The 24471-nt window shown below is 45.5% G+C and overlaps 1 protein-coding gene across 3 annotated transcripts in view; it reads left to right on the plus strand.

Annotated features, from left to right (window-relative positions):
- The window catches only part of MAST3 (microtubule associated serine/threonine kinase 3), a 194460-nt gene that overhangs the window by 70964 nt on the left and 99025 nt on the right, over positions 1 to 24471 (plus strand). For all 3 annotated transcript variants that reach the window (XM_069217416.1, XM_069217413.1, XM_069217414.1), the window contains 2 exons: positions 15490 to 15578; positions 22317 to 22389. In XM_069217416.1, coding sequence (XP_069073517.1) covers positions 15490 to 15578; positions 22317 to 22389 — 162 coding nt within the window. The remainder of the gene's footprint in view (positions 1 to 15489; positions 15579 to 22316; positions 22390 to 24471) is intronic.

The raw sequence follows: 24471 nt of genomic DNA on the forward strand, positions 1-24471 counted from the left end.
CCAAACAAGAAGACCAACCAGGAGCAGAGCCAAGCACTGACTGCTACCACCGGTGGTCACATTCTGTTGCAGACACAGCAGACAAAATTCCATAACTCTATATTTCCAAATGCAAAACATCCTTGTTTTCCCCACTGTCCCATGCCATAATGAATGCTGTGGTGGGATAAGTTTCTCACTCAACCCTTATGTCTCCTTCCTCCAACAAGCCCCAAGCTGCTATGGCGGTGAGTGAGTGTGGAGCAGTTGCACCCCTAGCTCCTATTCCCTCCTCTTCCCCTCCAGAAGCCAACACCCCCCCCCCCCCCCCACCCCTCACCACACACTCTTAGCTCCCTCTCCAACACTGGAATCTGTTAATGAATCTATCGTGTAGTAAGAGGGCTTTTCCTGTAGCCTTCGCAGACAAACCATACTGGTGACCAGTGGGTGGCATAGAGGACCAGGGCAGCACAGTGCAACGCCAGGTGGGGACGGATCGAGCACCAGGAAACCCGATCTACCAGTTGGCAAGATGACATATTTGTTCCAACTAGAAGAAGACTGCGATAAGTAGTCTGGTGATGCTGTCTCTCTCGGACAGAAGCTCAAGAGCTGAAAGGGCTACCAACTACTCAGGGTGACCACTGTCACACGACCAGTGGGGTCATTGAAAGAGCACATGACCATTGGATGGCTACTAATCAGTTGGTACACAAAAAGAGTTAACACACTCATGGCTGACACAACTTGGGTGGAGACTGCCAACATCCAACAACATCCAACCTTAGCGGTGTTTCCGATGATACATTTAATATTTGATAATTGTGTGGCTTAGAGTGGAAACTAGTAAGGTCTACGCACTATCCCCGCCTTAACGGAGAACCAGCTTAAAGAAAATACATGTTTTTTCTTTTTCTTTTTTATTTATTCACCCAGTTCTCCTTCAGGTGAACCAGCATTCACAGACAGTAGTTTGCCCTAAAACCGAAGAGGACGAAGAATTTCCTGAATGCCTTTGTACAAAAAACACCCAACATTAAATGAGCAATTATATTTGATAAAAGTACCAATAATGGTATCACAATTAACAAAACTGAAGATGGCTCTAATAAAAACAGCAGCATAATGCTGATGTTCTATCATGCTATATATCTCAGTATATTCAGTTTAAAAAAGTTATTCCATGTGTTGTATATGTTTTTGCTCCTTGACGATGCTCTTTCTGGAGGAGGGTAGAGGTTGATGGGCGAGGGTCCAGTTCTAAGACCATAAACCACCGGCATTGTCTACTTGTTCTTATCCATATCTCCATAATGCTGTCTAGGGCGACCACCTCACGCCATGACCATGTCGTCATGCAGTGTTTCCAGTCCTGGTTTATCGTGTGACAACGTAATGGATTCTTTATATTGTGGTCTTGGTGTTGGTTCACTGACTTAGTTAAACTAACCAACTGGTTGGTGTTGATTTGTAGGTGAAAAGTCCGTGACTTTAGACATGGTGTCTGGGTAACATTAAGTGGACCGGCCAGTGAGGCTACCTGACTCTAGGAGAGCCTTATCGCCTTTCGCCTGATGGCAAAATATGCTGCTGAGTTGTGAAAGCCTCAACGTTCCCTAAACTAAGGGCCTTCAAAAAGCCTGTCAGTAGAATCAGCGATAGGCGATAATGGCAGGGTACCACTAGGAAGTGGTGCTGATGCTAGAAAAGCATCCTCCGATTACCACCGCGTTCGTCCTGTACCCACAGCGCCAGGTGTGTTTGGTTTGTTTGTTGACGGTGTGCGGCTGTTGAAAGCAGACGCGTTTATGGTAAATATTCAGGCAGTGAGGGCTGAAAAGTGTGCGTTACTCGCCTGGGGCATCTTATCTGTTTCCATTTTTGGCACTGGGTCTGGCCTTCATTTCCTTATTGTTCAAGAGCACTCCCTTTTCTTGAGCACATCTGCCTGCAGGGTCAAACTAAAGCAGCTGTGTCCTGCCACGACTACCATAAACATTCCATATTGATCACTCTTGTAAATGTAAGCCTACATATTGTTTTTGGCATTTGTTGACTGGTTGTGGCATAGGTCTGATCAGTCTGGCGGAACCCTTGCCTTCTGTGAAATTTGTAGACTTCTCCATTACGTGAGTACTGCTGGAGGTTGATGGGGCTGTTGCAGAGCACACATCACTTGGAAACTCTTGAGGTTTGTAAATGGCTCTTCTCTTCACTAATTTGCTGTCACACCCCAACTTTTTCCTTCACTGACTGCTGATGTCTCCCTTACAGATATTCTGTCATCTAGCTTAGCCGTGGCCATGACACCTGGTTCTTGCAGCTTTTGTTTCGAGTGGCACATCACACTTCCTCAAAATGACAATTGCAAACCAATCTATGTATCATATTTTTCAACCTCAAACACATTCTCACTTTCCGACCTACCATTCTTCTCTAAAACAGGTTCTCTAAACAAATGTCATATTGTTTATTAGAAGAATTTTTAATAACTTGTGTACCTGTATACAGTCTTAATTTGTTGTATTGAGTGGTGAATTTTTTGCTAGATGCTCCATGTATTTAGAACAAGCTATTTTACAAGTTTGGCTACTTTGCAGAATGAAACGGGGAGTCTGCTCTCACTAATTGGAGCAGTTACATAGTGCTTCGTACCCCTGACAGGGGTGTCAAGTGCTTGCAGCTTGCATCTGGTTCCTTGGTGCCCCTTTGGAATACTTGGTTAGAAGGTGTTTTGGTTCCAGTTTGTACTGTCTGTGAGAAGCGGGGTGAGGTAGTTTAAGTACAGACGCCTGCGTTAATATGGAGCAGCGGTGTCTCTGATCAGTGAGGTGTTGAAAGCGAGTACGAGAATAGACCTAGCCGTGGAGGCATAATCTCATCTTTAAGAGAAGTCTGTGTCGTAGAGGAGAAACAGCCATCGATGTGTCTCACTGAGTCCGGGAATGAAGCCCATCCTGGGCTATATCAAGAAACCTTGTGGTGAAATGTGGAGCCTTCACAGGAGGGACTTGAGGCTCAACCCTGGAAGCACCGGTAAGAGGCCATATATTGAACCAAGGAGCCCACCAAGGATTGTCTGAAGACCCAAGTCGGGCACTCTTAAGCCAAGCTGTCAACCATGGAGCCCACCAAAGATTGACCTAATAAACTATTGAGCCTGCCCCGAAGTGCTGTGACTCAAGCCATCCAAGTTTTGGTAAGGAACCAGGGAGTAAGGTCTTTGGATCTGCCTCATGGCACTAGAGGCCCAGTCTTTGACGTAATGAGCATCAATACAGTACTGTAAATGGACACCCCACGGGAGTCGCGGAGGGCAAACCCCTGGAATCACGGTGGGATGTGATATCCAAAGTGTGTATGCTGTTTTCCCGGAGTGGGCACCGCTTGAGTGTAAAGTTCAGACGGGATTTCTAAAATCCTAGAAGAACCTTAAAATTAATCTATTTAGAGGATGTTCCAGGTATCGCAGCCTCTTTCCCTTAAGTGGATGTTTTCATGTTGGTAGCCAAGGATGAGAATAAGGTATATGCGGCACGGCTACTCTCTGGTCGATTTTCTAGAAATGGAAGTGGCATTTGTGTAATCAGGTGTCCACAGAGTACACTTATTATGGGTCACAGAGAATGAAATGGATTGGTTGATCTAGTTCGGAAAACATGGGTGGAGAATGGTAAATATCTTGCTAAGTGTTGCATGATAATGGACTAAGGCAGCATTACAAATGAAATGAGGCAAGATTGAGGCCAACATTTTCCTGAGCATTCAATCTACAAAGAAGCAACTATAAACAGACAATAAATCGAAAGGATAGCTGAGTGGGTTGAGTGACACGTGTTTTGCCGACAGGACACTCCACTGAGCCTTGATATAGCATCTCTACTTTATCTCCAGTTTCAAAAGTGATCACATGAATCTGATTGACTTTGAGGTAGAGCCAACATTTATGTAGTGGTAAACTAAATTTCCGCCTGCACTGAGGGATGTACGAATGGGTGGCTCCGTGCTGATGACCCATGCCTTTAGCAACACAAAAGGATGATGGACGGAGTGCTGAACAATGCAAACACTCACCCCCAGTCACAGATCTGGGTTTAATTTATCGTTCTTTTGCTCACCCTGCCACCCCAGTTTGAACCCAGCCATATGCAAATCAGTCTTGACCCTGTTCCTCATGGGAATAGTCCAGTCCGAACTGCCAGGCCAGGTCCTCCCTGGACCGGAAACAAGCATCCTGCTGTGGCATGGTGAGCAAAAGAACGATGGATTAAACCCAGATCTGTGACTGGGGATGAGTGGTTGGAAAAGTTTCAGCACTCCATCCATCATCCTTTTGTGTTGCTAAAGTTGCCCTAAGTGGGAAGGGTGTGCCCAGACATGGGTCCCTTGCTCACTGTGTCACTGGATTCAAGCTAGCCTGGCTGGTGAAGGGTGATACCCTGAAACTGGTCCCAGGATGCTTGTTTCAAGTCCAGGGAGGACCTGGCTTGGCAGTTGGGGCCGGACTGTTCCCATGAGGAACAGGGTCAAGACTAATTTGCATATGGCTGGGTCCAAACTGGGGTGGCATGGTGAGCAAAAGAACAATGGATTAAACCCAGATATGTGACTGGGGTTGAGTGGTTGAAAAGTTTCAGCACTCCGTCCATCATCCTTTTGTGTTACTAAAGATGACCCATGCCTACCATCTCAACATTTTATGCACCAGTCACTCGCCCTTGGGTGTTCACTCTTGGTCAAGGATGGGCCGTCAATGCCAGCAGTTTATATTAACCAGTGTACAATATTGAGTTATTCTGGAAAGCCGGCATGGATCCAGGTGGAAGGACCTATATTTATAATCACTACATCATGTTTAGGACTCTAAGGAAAGGGGGGTCCTTCATTCTCTCTTCTTTTGCGATACTCCTGCACTTCCTTGTCCTCAATCTAGTTGTAAGCACTTCTGGTACTCTTTAAACAAGATATTAATCCACTGTCCTTCGACATGAGCATCACTTTACAAAATGCCTCACAGAAAGTATCGATCCTGTAGTACATCAACAGGAGACTGTGACTATGGTCAGAGAGAGCCCTAAAACTTATAGGCGAACAGATTCCTGAAAGTGCTTTGGGGCATTACAAATACTGGGAAGGCGCTTTACAAATGCATGCAATATAAAATGTTGTTTTGACAGAGTTTGTGGGCGTTTTCCAACCTAGACTACAACATCCAACTGGCTGAAGGGCCTCTAAGGTAGAGCTTAAAGCACTTAAATACATCTGAAATGTATGAAATCAAAGTATGGTGCTTCCATCAAGCAATAACAGACAAAGTATCTCCGTTGGACTTGGCCTTTTTTATAGGGTCATCCCCAAAGTTTTGCTTTCCTCCTATTTTTCTGATTATTAGGACTTTGAGGACTGTACCACTGATGATCAGTGCTAAAGTGCACGTGCTCTCCCTTCTAAACTTGGTATGATTGGCTTACACCTGATTGGCCCATTTCATTCATCTGTAAGTCCTTTGTACAGGGGTATCCCTTATACACAAGCCCTGAAAATTAAATGCTACTAGTGGGAATGCAGCACAGCTTGCGACACCCACAGAAGTAGCCTTTTAAACCTGTCTCGGGCCTGCCACCGCAGGGCCTTTATGCGCAGTTTACTGCCACAGGGACCTGGATTCTAAATTTACTTGCCAGGCCTGGAGCTCCCCTTTTACTACCTATAAGTCACCCCTAAGGGAGGCCCTACCTAGCCCTGTGGGCAGGGTGCTGTGTATGTAAAAGGTAGGACATATGTCTTTATGTACTACATGTCCTAGTAGTGACAAGCAGCCTATTTGGTTTCTCACTACTGTGAGTGCTGTTCCTCCTATAGGATTGCATTAGAAATACCCTAACATATGTCTAAGTGATATTGTCTGATCTATGAGGGGTGGTGTAGGCATGTTTGTTATGGTTGGAATGGTAGTGACCAATGCTGCTTACTGAGGTAGGTGGATTTTTTTTATTACCATTGTAGAAATGCCACTTTTAGAAAGTGGGCATTTCTCTGTGCTTATGGCTCTGGTGTTTTGCAGCTTGACTCCAATCCACATCTGGGGCAGAGTGACAGCTGGGCTTTGTGCATACCTCTCAGACAGCCTATACACAGGGAGGGTTGAGAAGTCTCAAGAATGCATATTGAATGGTCTTTCTGGGCTGAGAGAGGTAGAGACGGGCACATATGGATCTGTAAAGGCTGTGACCTGGTCTCACACAAAGGGCTCGTTTACCCCTACTGATTTCTGGAGCCTGTAATGGAGGAGAAAGGGAACATTCCTGGAACTGGTTAGTGCTGGTTGGAACCCCGTTTCCTCCTTTTTGGAGGCTGTGCAAAATGAGTATTAGTACAGGGGGGCTATCCCCCACAGTTGTAGACACTATATCAACTTGGAACCAGATGCTGCTGGAGGGGGACTGTGACGCTGCAAGGAACCACCACTGGATTGACTTTTAGCAGACCCCTGGGTCAGCACATCAAGCCCCAGAGGGACTAACACTTATTCTGCAAGGACCCAGGTGAGCTGGCCTCCTGCTTGCCCTCCACCCTGTTTTTCCCCAGTGATCTCCAGGGGCTGAGTGTTCTGCCCCCTCTACCCCCTTTTTTCTTCTTTGTAGCAGGTGGAGAGCACTTTTGGGTGGCTGTCCCCAGCGCAAGAAGAGTGCTGTTTTCTTCCAGTGGGCAGAGTACAGTGCAAATAGAGTGCTCCTTGTTTTACTGTTTTCAGCGCATGCAGAGCGCATCATGGCCTTCTGAATCAGTATGTGACCTGCGCTTCGTTTGTGTCTACCTCTGGCACAGGAAAGCGTCCCTGTGCGCATGCCCCCCGCCCCCTTTGCAGGTAAAACTGAGAGGAGCCTGCCGGCAGCCTCTTGGTGAGTACGAGCAAAGAGCTCATCTGTTGGTACCGCGGGGCACAAGCAGGCCCTCTTTCTGCCGGACAATCACCACCAGAGCACAGGATAGTGGTTGGCGTGCAGGGATCGCGCACAGTGTCAGGTGCAGATGTGCTGGTCGAGGGAGTGGTCTCAGGACCGCGCCGCTGGACAGCAAGGAGGTCCAAAGGCGGTCTCCCTGCATCAACCGGCAGTGGCAATTCCACGCCAGCACAAGCGGTGCTGGGGCTGCACCACATGCAGAGGCAGCCCGCCTGCTGAAGGAGAAGCAGAGCAGAGTGAAGCAACTGTGCCGCTGGCCTGAAGTGAGAGGGCGATTTGCCCTGAAACAATGTACTGTATCCTTGCCGTCTGTGCTCAGAAGGGGCGCATGTTGCTCACTCTAAGCTGCTGAGTCCCTACCGCTGTACTCCGCGATCATGGGCAGCTAGATTTTGAGAGTTGGGGGTGAGGGTCCTCACATATCTGCACAGTGGTGCCCCTTCCCCCAGAGGACATACCTCCAGGAGTGATCACTGCCTATTTCCGCCGCTAGTAGGGGAAAATTTCAGATGAGGGACCCCGGGAACAGTGCGGAACTGCCTATAGAAAAGGATCTCGTCTTTGGAGCCCTCACTACTGCACTAGGCGAGCCGGAGCTCCCGAACCATATGTGTGGGATCTGTGATGACTGCCCACGTTGTAAAGAAAGTACCGTCGCTCTGGGGCCTTCAGGTCGAAGGTTTTCTGGAGGGATTTCTGTACATGTCACAGTTTTCCCCCAGCATATTCTTGTCCCTTTTCACTTAGGTTCCACTTCCCTGGCCGGTGTAACTCTACTTGTCGCTTTGACTAAGGATCTGCATTACCTGCAATGGAAGGATGTGCCTATGATCTGCCAGATAGGACTGTGTCATTTTATGTCCAGTCAGGACGATGTCTTGGCATTCCTGATAATATGTTTACTCTGATGTGTGCATTTTTGGTGCTTATGACAACCTGACTACTGCTTGTGTTGCAGAATACCAGTAAACAATATATTTACCTGTCTACTACTAGCTTTCGCAGAGTACTAGTAACCTGTGTGATGTTCTGACAACAGCGTATTACTGATACGTCAGGTTTGGTCTAATGATGTTTTTATGCAACCCAGTTTGTTGTTGTGTCTCCTTTGTGGTGTATTTATTGCGTCACGTGTGTTGTGTTGGTTGTGCAAACCCTTTACACATTGCCTGTGGGATAAGCCTGACTGCTCGTGCCAACGGGGTGAACAGGGGTTATCTTGGGTGTGTAACTCCATCACCCTGACTAGAGTGGTGGTCCCTGCCTGGCTGAGGTGCCTACCCAAGCCAGCCAGAAACCCCATTTGCAGCAATCCGAGAAACTAGTTTCAGGTGAAGCCCATTCCAATTGAAATTATCTCTAAAAAGGTTAAGTTTTCAGTTTAGGGCGCTTTTGTTGAAGTGTGGATATGAAAGAGTGTGTTCTGCCTTTAGTAAAATATAACTCGGAGCCTTGGGGAGGCTTTCTTTAACGAGGCACCGGTTCCTATTATGAAACACACTCATTTGATGACTCAGTCCAGTTTTTCCCTTGAAATATCTCCAGGGCCTAAAACGTACCAGTCTCCTGAAGGAAGCGGTCTCTTGAGGTTTGCTGGTTGCATTTGCCACGTGTGCAGAGGATTGAGGCACCTCTGTTGTACGCTGACTGGTGGCCACCTCTGTTATAGGCTACCGAGGCACATACCAGTGATTTCAGGCCCCTCCTTCCCACTCCAAGAACACTCGGACACCCTTAGGTGACATTCATTGTTTTTAGAAAAATCTAAGACCTTACACTAACATACAATAATCAGCTATACATGTGCTCTGCTAGAATAACATCAAAATAACCTGAAATGAAACCAGATGAATTGACATTTGCTAATCGAATAGGCCTCCGCTATGAAATGTTGAGCTAATGGCTTTGCCAAGGTTTGTTTTGCAGTTGCATGTTAAAGAAACCCTCTACCAAGATGGCCGCGGATGTGCATTCAAGCGTTGTGGCGCACTTGTGCATTGTGCACTTTAATAATGTCTGGACCATTAAAAAAAATATATATATTGAACTAAGATGGTAGGGCCATGTCAAACCAGTAAATAAAAATTCTGTTTGGAAAATGTGACTAGAGCACTTTCCAGCTGCTGCACTAGGGTGTTTTATTTAACACTTTATGCAGTGTGTGTAGTGTAGGTGGGGTCAAATGACGGATGGCCAATAATCTTAGAGAGTAAGATGGGGCGGGAGCATTGGGGGCAGTAAAAGGGAGCTCCCACTAGGGGCGTAAACAGGAGAAGAGGAAAAAGTAAACACCTGCACTGCCGTTGAGTACTCCATAGGAGAGCCCTCTCAAGTATCCTGTGGAGGGGTGCAGTTCATTCACTCAGTGTGAGACCAGAATGCTCCTGGGCAGGACAAAAACAAGAACAGGCAGGAGAGCCTGCGAGTCAGGAGCAGAGACTATGATAGATACCGCAGTCGCCCAATCACCAACCAGCAAGGACGCTGACCTGGAGCCCACTCTATGTAAATTAGAAACTGTAGATTTGACCCGCAGACAGCTTTCTGTAGCCAATGGGGCAACACTCCAAAAAAGTCCAAATCTGGCTCTGGAGCAGCACGAAGAAGGCCTTCCTTTGAGGTCATGGGTTGTATAGCCCCCGGCTGCGTAAGGGGTGCAGCTCCCTGTCGAGTAACATGTTTTTCACTACGCCTGTATGATAGCGCCTCGTCATTGCAGTCTGGCTCTTGTTTTAAAACCAGAAACACAGGTTGTATGGCCTGGGGTGGGGGGGGGGGGGGGGGGAGGAGGAGGATGCTGTTGCTGCTGTTGGCTCTGGAGTTTGTTGTCAGGTAGGGTTTGGTTCACCGACCAGGCGGATCTATCCAAAGTCTGGCACCTTCCAAGCCCCAGATCTGTCCTGCGTTTGGCACCTTCCAAGCCCCAGATCTGTCCTGCGTTTGGCACCTTCCAAGCCCCAGATCTGTCCTATGTCTGACACCTTCCAAGCCCCAGATCTGTCCTGCGTCTGGCACCTTCCAAGCCCCAGATCTGTCCTGCGTCTGGCACCTTCCAAGCCCCAGATCTGTCCTGCGTCTGGCACCTTCCAAGCCCCAGATCTGTCTACGTCTGGTACCTTCCAAGCCTCGGATCTATCCGTAGCCTGGCACCTTCCAAGCCTCAGATCTGTCCTGTGTCTGGCACCTTCCAAGCCCCAGATCTGTCCTGCGTCTGGCACCAGATCTGTCCTGCGTCTGGCACCTTCCAAGCCTCAGATCTGTCCTGCGTCTGGCACCTTCCAAGCCTCAGATCTATCCGTAGCCTGGCACCTTCCAAGCCTCAGATCTATCCGTAGCCTGGCACCTTCCAAGCCCCAGATCTGTCCTGCGTCTGGCACCAGATCTGTCCTGCGTCTGGCACCTTCCAAGCTTCAGATCTGTCCTGCGTCTGGCACCTTCCAAGCCTCAGATCTATCCGTAGCCTGGCACCTTCCAAGCCCCAGATCTGTCCTGCGTTTGGCACCTTCCAAGCCCCAGATCTGTCCTATGTCTGACACCTTCCAAGCCCCAGATCTGTCCTGCGTCTGGCACCTTCCAAGCCCCAGATCTGTCCTGCGTCTGGCACCTTCCAAGCCCCAAATCTGTCCTGCGTCTGGCACCTTCCAAGCCCCAGATCTGTCCTGCGTCTGGCACCTTCCAAGCCCCAAATCTGTCCTGCGTCTGGCACCTTCCAAGCCCCAGATCTGTCCTGCGTCTGGCACCTTCCAAGCCCCAGATCTGTCCTACATCTGGCACCTTCCAAGCCTCGGATCTATCCGTAGCCTGGCACCTTCCAAGCCTCAGATCTGTCCTGTGTCTGGCACCTTCCAAGCCCCAGATCTGTCCTGCGTCTGGCACCTTCCAAGCCTCAGATCTGTCCTGCGTCTGGCACCTTCCAAGCCTCAGATCTATCCGTAGCCTGGCACCTTCCAAGCCTCAGATCTATCCGTAGCCTGGCACCTTCCAAGCCCCAGATCTGTCCTGCGTCTGGCACCAGATCTGTCCTGCGTCTGGCACCTTCCAAGCTTCAGATCTGTCCTGCGTCTGGCACCTTCCAAGCCTCAGATCTATCCGTAGCCTGGCACCTTCCAAGCCCCAGATCTGTCCTGCGTCTGGCACCTTCCAAGCCCCAGATCTGTCCTATGTCTGACACCTTCCAGGCCCCAGATCTGTCCTACGTCTGGCACCTTCCAAGCTTCAGATCTGTCCTGCGTCTGGCACCTTCCAATCCCCAGATCTGTCCTGCGTCTGGCACCTTCCAAGCTTCAGATCTGTCCTACGTCTGGCACCTTCCAAGCTTCTCGCAGCATCTTGTCTACGACTCTCAGAAGTCCTGGAGTAAGTCTACTGCAGGTGGACGGGCTACCGAAGGAAAACTGCCAATTGGAGTGTGGGGCTGCAGTCATTCTAAAAACCTTTTTTTTTCTTTTTTATTAATGTATTTTTCTTGCTAGAACGCTGCTTATAGAATTGGAAGCCGCATACGTGTTTGCTTGTGGAAAAGAAATACACCCCACGATGCTTGACGTCCATATGTATTCAGCATTGTAGCGCCTTGAGAGTTAATGTTCTAGAATAGTTCATTTTCCCTTTTTTAACTAATGGGATCTACTAAAATGAGACATTTCTACAAAGTACGTTTGATTTCCCAACACACTCAAAATTGTTTCCTTGAAAAATAAGAATGATGGAATATTGTTTTCCTTTGACGCAGTTTGTCGTGTACACTCCCCAGCCTTCCCCTCCCTCCACCCCCTTCAGAAAGAGTCTTTTCCTCCTTTCTCTTACTGCACAGTGATGGGTGAATGTGTCCCCATGAGTGAGGGGGGCGTGAGTATATTTGCTGCTCCAGCCCCTATATGGACCATGTAGATGCATGTATAAGAACCTGGGGGGTTTCATCAGCTCCGCTGGTACGGGAGGTCCCAGGCATACTTCTGCACTACCCCTGTGTGACGTCACAACACCGGCTTCCTGGCTCAGTAACCTATTCCCAGAAGATGACTCAGGCGCCCCTGAGGGCCCAGACTCCTGGGAATCCCCATTAAGTCTCATCACCATGAACATTGTTTGATTTTAACCCACTCTGCCTCCTCAGTCTGAACAGTGGTGCTTTTAGGTCTGGCTAGAAGGATCTTGAGCTGCAGAGGACTTGTATGAGACTGGCACTTTTTTCTCTCATGGCAGGAAGCACCAAAAGGCAATATTTTACAAAAACAGAAGATCATGTTTGTTTAGTTTTTACGTACTACGCTCAAATAGCATACATATATGGTGCAGTGTGCACACTGTGCATGAGAGAATAGTGCATTTTTTTTGCAGGCTGCTTGCATTTCTTGCTGCTTTAGCCTCGTGGCCCAAGTGTAGGGCTTGATCCATGAAGTACTTTGTGTTGGGATCATTTTCTCCAGCCCAAAAAAATAATCTTAGCATGTGATCCACAAAGACAAACATGTCCGAAGCTGAGCATTCAGAATAATGGCCTATTTGTGTAATATTCTCCTAAGCAGGGAGGCAGTATAAAAACTGGCCTGACGTAGGCGTAACACTCAGTTGTTGATGAGGCAAAGGACGTGAGTTCGGGGACATTATATCTAGGAATACTTTCATCAGTTTTGGGATTACCACATTTACACAGACAGAAGTCGGCTGGGGTCAAAAGTCTTGTTAAGTGAATAAATCAGAATTCTGCTGTGAGTTTAAGAAGATGTAGATCTTATGGGGAACTTGTAATGGGAAGTAAAGACTCCGAAGGAACTTGTTCAGTTGCCCAACACGAACCTCAAGTCGCTTAATAAGGAAGTTGTGCAAGGCTAGTGGGAGGTAAACAGAAATCAGCACTCTGGCTACCAGTGCTCGCCTGTGGAAGCTACATCAGCAGAAGCTGTGCGTGCTGAGGTTTAGGGCAATGTAAAATATCTGTAAATTGGAAAAAAAAAAAAGTCCTAAGCTGCTCTCCCTTGTGTCTTTTTCAAGTCAGGTCTTTAAACTTTTGCCGATATGTTTAAGATTCAGCTGCGCCAGGTACCCGATACATGGGTGTTTGCACCTTGTAACGCAGCTCTGTTTGTAGAGTTTATCTCCCTACACTAGGCTCATGAGGGTAAACTTTTCATCATCCATTGTCTGTGCTAAAGCGCTGTCTTGGTCGCCCAACTGCATTATTTAATATAGCGCTTCATGCTCCTCACGAGGTTGTGAAACATTCTTATCAACCGGCGACATCTCCACATCTTCTTACGATCATCTTCTCTCATTCTTTTTTTTCTGTTTTTAGTGATCTTTATTGCTACATAGATTCATTCTTGTTCCCTAATGCCATTGCCTCTCCCTTGTCACTGAAAAATACATGAATGTTACAAACATTGTGATGATTAAAATAGTCCTTCTGCATTCCAGTAGAAGCACTTCCTGGAAGTGTAATGCTACACCAGATAGCCAATAGTATGTGAGGTGGCGATCCTCCTCTGTTTTTTGTTTTTGTTTTTTTAAACAGATTTTATTGAAATTTGGTTCAAATACATTCTGCTTCTAAAATTGGCATACCTCTACAATCGTATAGTTGTTATCATATCAACCAGCGTTTTTAAGCAACCCTCAATAATTGCAACTGTTGTATGGTATACAAACATTGGTGTCGACCCAGTAGGAACATATCATCCGCCCCACAGTTCTTGGCCAGGTAGTCTGTGATGTTTCTGTCTGCGGATATTTCGGATTCTCTGGCCTCTGTTTAAGCCGAACCCCAATGTGGCTTCACGGGGCTTTAGTGTTAAGGTACACCTTCGTCTTGTCGGTGAACTAGCATGGAATGTTGAGTGATGCCATTCAACTCCCTCTTGCCCCACACCCCCCCTCCCGCTCCACCTCCCGAACAATGGTCAGATCAATTCTAGATGCGCCATGCATGTGTTGTGCCACTATGCTCTTTAGGGTTCCTGAGTTTTAAAGCACATAAGTGACTCGTCCCATGGTCTGCCTGCTTTTCATGTTGTGTGTGTAATGTCGTCCCATGTGGTGGGTGATGATGTGGTCTCATTAGCTTCTATAAGGGATGTCCTAGTCTCTTCCTGCAGTGTTGCACCTATCTGTTCCCGAGCACCAGTTATCTCTGGGGAGCCCCTGCCTTATCTGCGTTTTAGTTTTAACACTAGGCTTTTGTATTCTGCCCAGCGCTCGAGTTCCCTCTTCCAGCATTGGAGATTGGGACCTACCGGTCTCGTACAGTTCTTTGTTATTTCTCTCTTGGTCAGAGAATCCTCCTCTGGGTGCAGCCAATCAGGCAATTCTGTTGATACAATGTGGTCGTTGACCTCCCTTGCCCACAGAGAGCCCTTGGGATCTGGCTTCCAGGACTTAAGCAAGCATTTGCAATGCACTAGGGTCTCGCATTTGTCCGAGTTACAGCTATTACCAGTTGTAAACTCCCAACCGGATTTTTCTTGCCACGTTAAAAGAAAAAAACAGCACGATCTCGCTGCTACAGTTCACTCGTAATGAAACCTATCGGCAAAAGTGCAATTATATACGTAACTGGCAAAAGTGCTATTAACTGTGTAACAGGGTCGATATTATGCAAAGCGCTCAACTTCTGCCAAACGAGATCGCGCTGTGAAAATAGAGAAAAAGTAGTCAACAAACCTGACGGGAAACAGCGAGTCTCGCATGTTTTCTGTACTTGGTCGCTGCGCTCGAGGAGGGCTAACCACCGGAAAAGGCATGACGTATGCCTGCCTTCCACTAATGAAAGCAAGCAGATTTGAACAGTCAAGCCCACGAACCAATGAAAGACACTGACGTGACGTGGACGGGGCTCCGAGCCCTTTTCTAATTCCTAAAGCGTCTCGCTAGCGATACGCATGCCCAAGCGCATGCGACGCAGGCTCGACCCTAAAAAGCCTTTTAGTGTAACCTAATATTATAAAACTGCTGCTCTGCATTCCTAGGCAATTGTTGATTTCTCTTTTAGTAAGTTAAATACTCTTCTGGTTGGACTAAGCTCTCACCTACCTCGTTTATAACCAAATCTCTCATGGATTATGAGGGCAAATAAATATCTATATATATTTTTTTTTACTGTGATATGTAACTAAAATGAGTAATTTTTGTTACAGTAGTTACCCCCTTCCAAACGGCGTGCTTACCTTTTTAGATAGTTTCAGGCCTGCTTCTTTCTACGCATACAGCCCAAAAATTCTCTGAAAGGAACAGTTCCAGGTACAGAAATATTTGTCTGGAGCCCTCCTTTTGGAGACTTTGGTGTAGTTATGTTTCAGTTCTCTTGCTGAAGGGATTTACATTACAGTGCGTAAATGTCAGCTGCTCTCTCGTATGTACCTTGCCTATAAGCACTTGGCCTTGTTCACTTTTCTAATATGATTACCGAGAGTAAACTGCACAAAGTGAAGTGCTGACCTATCGTTTTTCTCAGGAAGCCGCCTGCCTTAAGTAATGTTCCTGATTTAAGTCATGTTCTGCTTTCTGTTGTCGTAATTCTGAGGTCATGTTTCCTTTCTCTCTGCAGCTGTCGAAGCAGTAACAGAAAGAGCCTGGTCGTTGGCACACCGTCCCCCACCCTGTCGCGGCCACTGTCGCCACTGTCCATTCCCACAGGTAAGTCACAGGATAAGCCATTGTGATAGCTCATTGAGTTTACGCGTCTACTCTGGTGAGCCGTATGGAACTTGCAGGGTGGCGGACTCCGCTTCCCATCGTTTCCTGTGCGTGCCGCTGAGTTGGGAGCTCCGCCCCTAGTTGGCAGCACTACAAAGCCACCAGACCATGGCAAACCCTAGTCAAAACAAGTTCTGTTTTTATAATCACAATGGCTGGTGTTTCACACATTCATTTGCACAAGGAACAGTACAAGGGCACAGTACCTCTTATTGGTGGGTTCTTGAAAGCCCTTATGTTTAATTTTAAGTGTTAACAAATAAAAAGAACTGCACAGATGATCAGCGTGGTGGCACTTATCATTATTCTAAACAACTGGCCGAAACATTTTCATAAAAAAATACAATTTGAGATCACAAATCCGTAAATAGTAAACTAGCAAGAGGGCAGCCAGTTAAAATGTGTTTTGCTGAGTTTACTGTGAGACTTGTGTCTTACTTAGTAATAAAATGGATGTTAGCAACACCTTTGGATCATTATTTCACAAACTGGCAAACACAGGGCAGGCTTCAGTCTTAGCTAGAAGGATACATTTACTGAGAGATTCATTCACAGAATGCCTTTTTGCATCACTTTGAAACCCTTCACAAGCTAACTGCTGAAGCCAGAACCTGAAGTGTATCGAGCACAGTTCATTAGGTTCTCAGAGCCGGGACCACTGGAATTGTGCAATTCTGCGTCCGCAGCAATTTATTGCATAAATTTGGATGTGCTGCGTTGTCCACTTAATCCATCATCTGCCTAATCTTCAGATTTTAACAAAAAATATTTCTAGCTCAAACAGATCAAAAGTTGCTAAAGATCTGGCAACATGTGCTTGCGAGCAGTGGAAGGTCCTTTGCAAATGTTAACTCATCATCTTTCATTTGGTTATTTCTGGATTTTGTTGTTAAACTGGTGGTAATTTTGGTTCAATCTTTGCACAGACAGTATTACCATGTATGAAAATGACAAAATAGTGAAGTAATTCTAATAAAAATATACTGCATTATGCTGCATAATTTGCCCTTTTTGCCACATAATTTAGTCAATCCTGCTGCATAATTTGGTGCTCTCCTGCCGCATAATTCCACTGACCCTGCGTTTGACCCTAACTAACCTTTAGTCTTCGGTTCAAATTATCCTCACGAGTCCCTTTCACTTTGAGAGACCACACTATAAAGCCTAATTCAATTCTGCTCACACTGTGCAACCCAAGTAAGTTGTTCTAAAATGACCTATTTCTTTGGGACCAATAACACAAACTCTTTTAAGACCTCTGCCAAATCAGAAAAGCAAATTTGAACCAAGGGAGCAAATCCTATTGTGTTCATTGTTTTTGAAAGTTTTACAGCCGCCTTCATCAGACTCGGTTGTGTGTATGCTGAAGTGCAAATGGTTTGTGGATGGTTCAGCAATTGAAAATATGCGTTGATTTTCCTTTTGTAAATTCGACAAATGCATTTTTTGATTTAGTCTTCAGATTTTACTTTGAATGAGTGAATACCAACATTCAAATGAAGTGCTTTAATGCTTTGGTTGTGATCAGTAATTTATGTCATCGGTATGCTTGGTGCTCGGCCCTGTTTTGACAACCTTAGCTGTAAGGTTTTTACAGACTTTGTTTGCAATGTTACTTGAAATAACTACACCTAATTGCACTCCTAAATGTCATCAAATTGATGTGTAGAATATTATTGACCTCATGACTCGATGCAGAAACCTTCAGACCTGGCTAAAAGGAGGATCTGAAAAACCTCGTCGCGAGCATTGTTTGCATGAAAAGCTTAGTCTTGCAGGCGGACAGTGATGAGCCATTAGAACTTCTGAGTTTACTTGATGGATGGTGATGCCTACACTGCTGATCAAATATTTAAGTGTGAGTGCAGATTTGCTGAATTCCTTTATTGTTTGGGAGGGGAGGTGTAATTGGAGATTTCGAATTCCAAAGGAGTGATGATAAAATTGATAGACAATGTAAGCATCATTATTCCTGTTCCTTTGTGGTTCCCTGAGGATGTGCCCCTTCGAAGGGACACCCTACAACTCTTGTCTACTTCACAATGCACAGGCGCCACCTCTGGGCCACTGGTCTGTTCCCTGACCCATCCTAAAGGCAGCTTGAGCTGTTGGGAAGGTTTCACTCACACTGCTGTTTCTAAATCCTTCAATAAGAGTTTACATTTACCCAAAGGATCCAACAAGGAGATAAGTCCAGAATTCCATTGGTCATCCTAAAACTTCATACTTACACACGTGTGCTTCCGCTCACACAGGAAAGCAGGAAGCAGCAGTTACCAGGCTGCCATGGGAATACGAATTGTGTAGCATTTAGTCGTAGTTTGATTGGTCACCCGTGTCCTAGGAGGTGTTTATTCTGCGGTTGTGACAGAAGATCCAGGACATGATTTCTTCAGGTGATAGAGACGAGTAACTGCTTAAAGATGACCAAAAAGTTATGATAAAGGATATTGAAAGATTGAAAAAGTTGTGCGCTTTGTGATGTGATTACAGAAGTAGTTTGTAAATCCTGCAGCGTTTTGCTATGTGTTTACCTTCTGTAGTAGTCAGATTCTTTTCTAAGCGTAGGTTGGAGTCCACTGTAAATACTACATATGTTGTGTGCTGACCTATGAAACAGCACTAAGAAAATAACACTCTGTATTGGCCTAGCTCTTAGAAATGCAGACTACAAGTGCAACAGTGTAGCGAAGTTCTACTTTTCAGGAGTTGCTGTCAATTGAGAAAGTTTCAGTTCTCTGAGCTCTTTCACAAGCCTGCATTGCACCATGGGAGGGAGCTGATGAGTGTTATTCTGCACAAAAGCATCTAGGCAGTATGCTGGTTTCATCAAACTCTGTTGATCTTGATGAGTCAGTGGTAATTCCCAGCTGGCTGAGCCGTCAAAGGCGCCGGAGTCATCCTCGGGGAATATGTTGTGTGGAAAGCCATTGTTGTGATAGCACACTGAGATTCTGCAGAAATTTCCCCCCAGATCTTCTGATGCAAGGAGTGTGGATAACAGGCTGTGTCATTTGTTTACGCAGACCAACGTTCCCACATTGGGGCTGGGAGCCGGTAGCATGGAACATTCAACCACAGCTCACTGAAGCCGACACATTCACCTCACATAAGAATACATCTGGTCTCACTCCTGAGCGAAACTTTGCTAGCCGAAAGACACTGTGGTGAAAACCCCACAACTGTTTAAAGAGCCATCCTTGGACAGCAGAAAGAGCTTCAATGCCTTTACAATGTGAGACTGCAAACATAACATTCAGGTGGGCGCGTCAGGCCAGTTCACGAGGAGCAATCCACACCACAAAGTGTCTGCCCCAGCCAACGAGTGCATCACATGTGGCATGAATAGCACTCGGTCCACAGGCGACCAGCAACCCCTCGTGGCTCTGATCAGCTGTCCCCCAATGGGCCCTCCCAGTCAACCAAGTGACCAGCCAGAAATTACCTTCACAGAGGAAGCAGACACCTACATATCTCCTCTGAACTCTGGTATCCTCCAGATGGACCTCCACCCTGCTGCAGACTTCCTCTAATAATAAAGTGCCACCTCCAGTAGCATGCCGCTGTACCTGCTTCTGCGTACCTGTGCGCCGAGGATTATGTAATCAGTTTGATAACTGAGGTTGCACTCAATTCAGGGGTCATCTTCGCATGTAAGAACAGGATTTGTCTGCAAGCCAAACCGAAATCTTGATTTCAGCAATAATGATTTTGGTGCGGAAATTGAATTGTTCGGGTTTGTCTGCCTTGGTAACTTTCTACAGCGGGAAGTAGGTGTACATAGAGAAGAGGTTGAGTGCATTCGTCATGTAATATGCTTGGTGCATCTAATATCAGACAAATGTGCATATTGTCAACCGTTTTACCAACTAGAAGTCATATTTCTGCAAATGGTTGGAGGAAGTTTTTTTTTTTAATGCATAATGGGGCATGCAAGAATCCGTATTTATCAGGAGCTTAGAGGCAATGGCTGCATCAAAGGGAAAAAGTTATTCCTTGCATAAAGTGAAATAGATTATTGACCGCCACAGCTAATTAGTGTCAGTTATACAATCCAACAAAACAGGAGTCATATATATGTTAGAGAAAGTTTCTTTAGTCTTTGAATTTGGTTCAGGTTTGAAATGATTAAAAAATCAATCGGCTGGTTGTCCACCGGCCGACAGTCAACGTGGCCTCACAGAGCATTGCAAAGCATGTGGACGAGCTGTAAATTTACAGGTTTTGTTCCTTGGCCATTGATGAGTCAGGCTGAGCAGTCGCCGACCGTCCCAAAAGGAGTCGGGGCAAGCCTTTCCTCCGGGAGATTCCTTGCTGTTTTGTAAATCTGCGTGAATAAACCAACACAGCTGATGAAAGTATGCACCAATCTGGAGTAACCTTCTAAGGAGAGCCAGTGATCTTGCTTTTCTGTTCTCAGATTTGGGGCAAGAGAATGAAGTCCAAGCACTGCCTGATCATCAGAGCATCGAGGCACACAACCAGCCAGTTTGTACTGGTAGTCTATGGTCCTGGGTACATGTAGCAAACCACAAAGAACTTGCTTTGGAGGAGACTGGTTTGTTTTAGGCCCTGGGGATATTACTAGGAAAAACTTGTGTGGAGTCGTCAAATTAGTGTTTCATAACTGGAAACTGCTTAGGAAACTATCCCTGCGGCAATTGGCAACCATTCAGGGTACAGGCGTCGGATTCCCATATGCTCATTACACTGAAAATACTCTAAAAGGGTCCTCCAGATTTCTTTTTCCTGATTTGTTTCATGACCGAAAAGAGAAAATTGGTTATTTGAAGCATTTAATTCTAAATGGTCGCATACTGCATTTATTTATTTGTTGCTTTTAGTCGCTTTGTAGGAACCTCCATAGGCCGATCACATAACTCAGAAATTACAAGACTTGTTTGGAAAAGTCCTGTAGCTTAGAAGTCCATTGGACTGGGGCAGAACCATTCTTGCAGCAGACAAGACTGCACCGGTGTAACGTGAACTTTCTGCATAAAAGACCTACGAAGACCCCTGTATACGGCATTGAAGCAACAAAGTTGTGCTTTCCATGTTCATGGAGCTCTCGACACTTGATTCTTCTATTGTATCTTGAGAAGGCCACATCTTGCTCCATTAATACTTTCCTTGGACCTGTAATATGGGTGTAGAACGCAGGTGGGCCCGGCCACACATTCACACCCAAGCGGGCTTAGCGCTTGAACGTGCCTTAGACAAGTGTAAGCGGTTCGGGTCTCTGTTTTGAGTTTCATGGTGCATACCGTTTGAGGGATGCCTTAAATATATTTTTTTCTGGTCTGTCCTTGTCAAAATCAGGGCAAAGTTACTAAGGCCATGTACAACATACGTACAAATAAAAGTATCTGAACTGCCATTCCGATTGTGTCACCATCCGTACCCAGATTGCTCAGTAGGGCAGATAAAAAATTACGTTTGCCATGTGATTGCCTTTCCTAGAGGAAGTTAAACATTGGATAGTTTTGTATTACATCCCTGCACATGGAAATGATACTGTGATCCAATTTTGGCATCCCTTAATTCTGTTAGTTTTTGGTGTTTACACTGGTGGCTGCGTTTGACCCAGATTACTCCTAATTGAAGATTTTTGTTTTTTAATTTAGCTATTTTACATCTCCAGACACTGTTCTTGTGGACTTGGATACCTGCATGGAAAAAACAAAAGGATTAAAGGAGTTGTCTAAACCATAATTTACAGAGAGGTCTATTTGGGTTTGACCCTGAGATCTGTATTAAATTGGACACAATCTTGGGACCTATGCACCTGTTTGAGATTATGATTTTGTTAGTTTTCAGTGATCCGAAGTCTGTTTTGTGCTCTTTTAGCTATTCGCGCTCTTTGAATATGTGTATTATAACACTAGTTCCCACTCATTACATTTTGGAGGGAAGTCCCTAGTCCAGTATTAGCATTATTTATTATCTTGACAAAAGAGTAAGATAAAATTACAATTTCTTTTTAATAATTGACATTAGTGCATAGTCACTAAACGCACAAAAAGTAGATTAGCTTACCTCAGTTTCTTTTTTCCTTCAAAGTAAGACATTATGGAACTTATAGCTTCCCAACATGCTTACGGCGCTTAGTGTTGAAGATTTAGGTATCCGTTAGGCCTGTCTGCCTGCACTCAAGGCAGGCATTCTCTCTTTTGTGTCCGAGTTTTCCTAATTTCTCTGGGTTCTAGTATTGCGTAAGAAAAAACATGGTTTCCCTACAGTGGTGCAGCCTTGACAACACTACACTGTACAGTGATCACTTTTGTATGAGATCCATCACAGAAAAGTTACTTCATTTCTTGCGCCAGTGACATTTTGGATGATACGGACCAGCGGTCTCCAACATGAATCTGGCCTGATCCATACAGGGTTTACAGAATAGCCATTTAAGGTAAATTTCTATGCATTGAATCGAAGTCGAAAACTTTAAGTATTTAGTGTGTTGCCTGGAATCTGGCGTCTATCCAGCCCTCCTGCACTTATACGAGACGCACCTGCCTTAGACTTAGTGGGTATATTCCTGCTCCTTACTTTAGTTATTGTTTGTTTATCAGAATTAAAACACAAATGTACTATTTTTTATTTAGCTTTTACTATTGTTCGAATTTGTGTGAATCTAATATGTATGATATATATATATATTTTTTTTTTGATCTACAGCTGGCAGCAGCCCCTTGGACAGCCCGCGGAACTTCTCCACCAGTGCTTCGTTAAACTTCCCCTTTGCACGCAGGTAAGACTCCTTTTTGCCCATGAAGTTGTCTCTTTTAAAATCTTCTGCATAGACTGTTGGGAAAGACTCCTTGGGCAAGATTTAACTTTGCAGTTTTTTTTATTAAATTACCAAAGTTCCACAGGTGGAGACTGCAGAGTCTGTTTAGAGTTCAGAGATGACTCAGAGCATCAGTGTTTTGTCCGAATGTTCTTTTTAACAAACTGGAGTGATAGTATTGGATCTGTAATTTAGACAATGTTTATTAAATTGGCTATTGTTAAAACACAATACTAACTTCTCAGTGCTTTTTCTCTCTCCGTGTGGATCGTAACTGCCTAAATGAGAGTATCACAGGCGATCATATTCTGAAGTGTGTCTCCTGAGAGCTTTCTGAAGACCATTTGGTCTACTTCACCCTCTTAAAAAACCTAGCGAAAACTCAAACCTAAGCCTTTGCTGCAGAAAAACCTCGCATAGGCTCAGTACATTTACTTCTGAAGGTCATCGATTTGGTGTTTGTGCTCTGAAGAAACACACTTTTGCATGCATGTAGCGATGGAAGATTTATTTAGGATCAAAGTCACTAACATGCAGCATTTAGGACTGACATCAGTGGTAGCTGATGGGTGTCGATACATTTGAATTAGTCGATGTGGACATCCCTTGTAAAGGGATTTAGTATGCTGTCTGCAGAAGAGAACCACTTGATCTCATACGGCAGGATAGGTGGTGGGCATTAACCTCGTCAACGCCGTTGGTTGTATTCAGAGCGAACTGTGGTCTGAAACGAAGAGGGTAATGCTTCTTAGCTTCGTCCAGTGTCCTATCTACTCTCTAGGCCTAATGTTGGTTTAAAGTAGTTGAAGATAGGTGGGATAAAGTAGTTTGTATGTCCTTGAGCTAGATGTCCACTCTGTTTACTTTGCTCTGATTTTAAGTGCTTGGCGTATCTCTTGGTTTTTAATGGCTTTTCGACTATGAGATGGATGCCCAAGTTGTACGCCTTCCTAGAGCTTGGCAGCAGTATTTGCATCGGTCATGCTTTTTTTTTTAACAACTTTATGTAGCATTTTTTTAGAATAAAAGAAGAAGACACACTTTACAGCCTTCCCAATTATACATTTTACAAGCCAAGAGGACAGGGTAGGGGAAAACACCCATCGCCTCCTCCAAAGGTTACAGTGGAGTGGTGGCCAAGGAATGCCCCACTGCAGTCCAAACACACTGCGTAAACCCCTCTCCCCCACTTGTGTCCTGTGAGAGTGGACGTCTGTGGCGAGAATAACAATCGCGCTCATCATGGATAGCTCCCTAACCCCCAAACATGGGCTCACATAAAAAAGATAAGGTCTAGGGATGGACATGTCAGGAGGAACCATTTGTAGAGTCAGAAAAGGTGAAGACCCAAATGTCTGAGGCCTTTAACGTCTTGGACATGGTGAGGTGTAAGCCCCTTGCCTTATTTTGACATAGAAAATACGTAACAAAGGGGCACCATGTGGTCTCAAACGTAGCCACTTGATCCAGAAGAATTGCAGTAAGTTTTTCCATAGCATAAAAGTTCCATAGTCTACCCCAGCATAAATTCATGGTGGGAGCGTGGGGCTGCTTCCGCATTTGTGCTATACATAATCGTGCTGCGAGGAGGAGGTGAAACAGAAATCGACCCCTTAGAGTCGTAGTGGGAAGATCGCTGTCTGCGCCGGGTCACCCAAAAGGACTAACAGTGGATCCCAGGGAAGTATAACATTGGTTATACTGTGTATGGTAAGGAGGACTGCCTCCCAAAATGATTGCATCTTTGGGCAAGTCCACCATGTATATAAAAACTTGCCCTAGTCCCCACACCCCTTCCAACAGGAATCGGAGCTCCCAAACATTTTGTGTAACCGTACTGGAGTCAAATACCATTGTGTGAGGAGTTTGTAGGAGTTTTTTTCTTTATGGCGGAGGCAAGCCGACGATTGAGACACCTATTGCCAAATAGCTCTCTGTGTCGTCTGGGATTTCAGTACCCAATTCTCTTTCCCCATTATACCATATATGCCTGTTTCTTCGAAGGGGGAGAGTGAGCATGTGATGGTAGAGCCATGAAATACT

Source organism: Pleurodeles waltl, chromosome 12, assembly GCF_031143425.1.
Source record: "Pleurodeles waltl isolate 20211129_DDA chromosome 12, aPleWal1.hap1.20221129, whole genome shotgun sequence".
NCBI classification, from domain to species: domain Eukaryota; kingdom Metazoa; phylum Chordata; class Amphibia; order Caudata; family Salamandridae; genus Pleurodeles; species Pleurodeles waltl.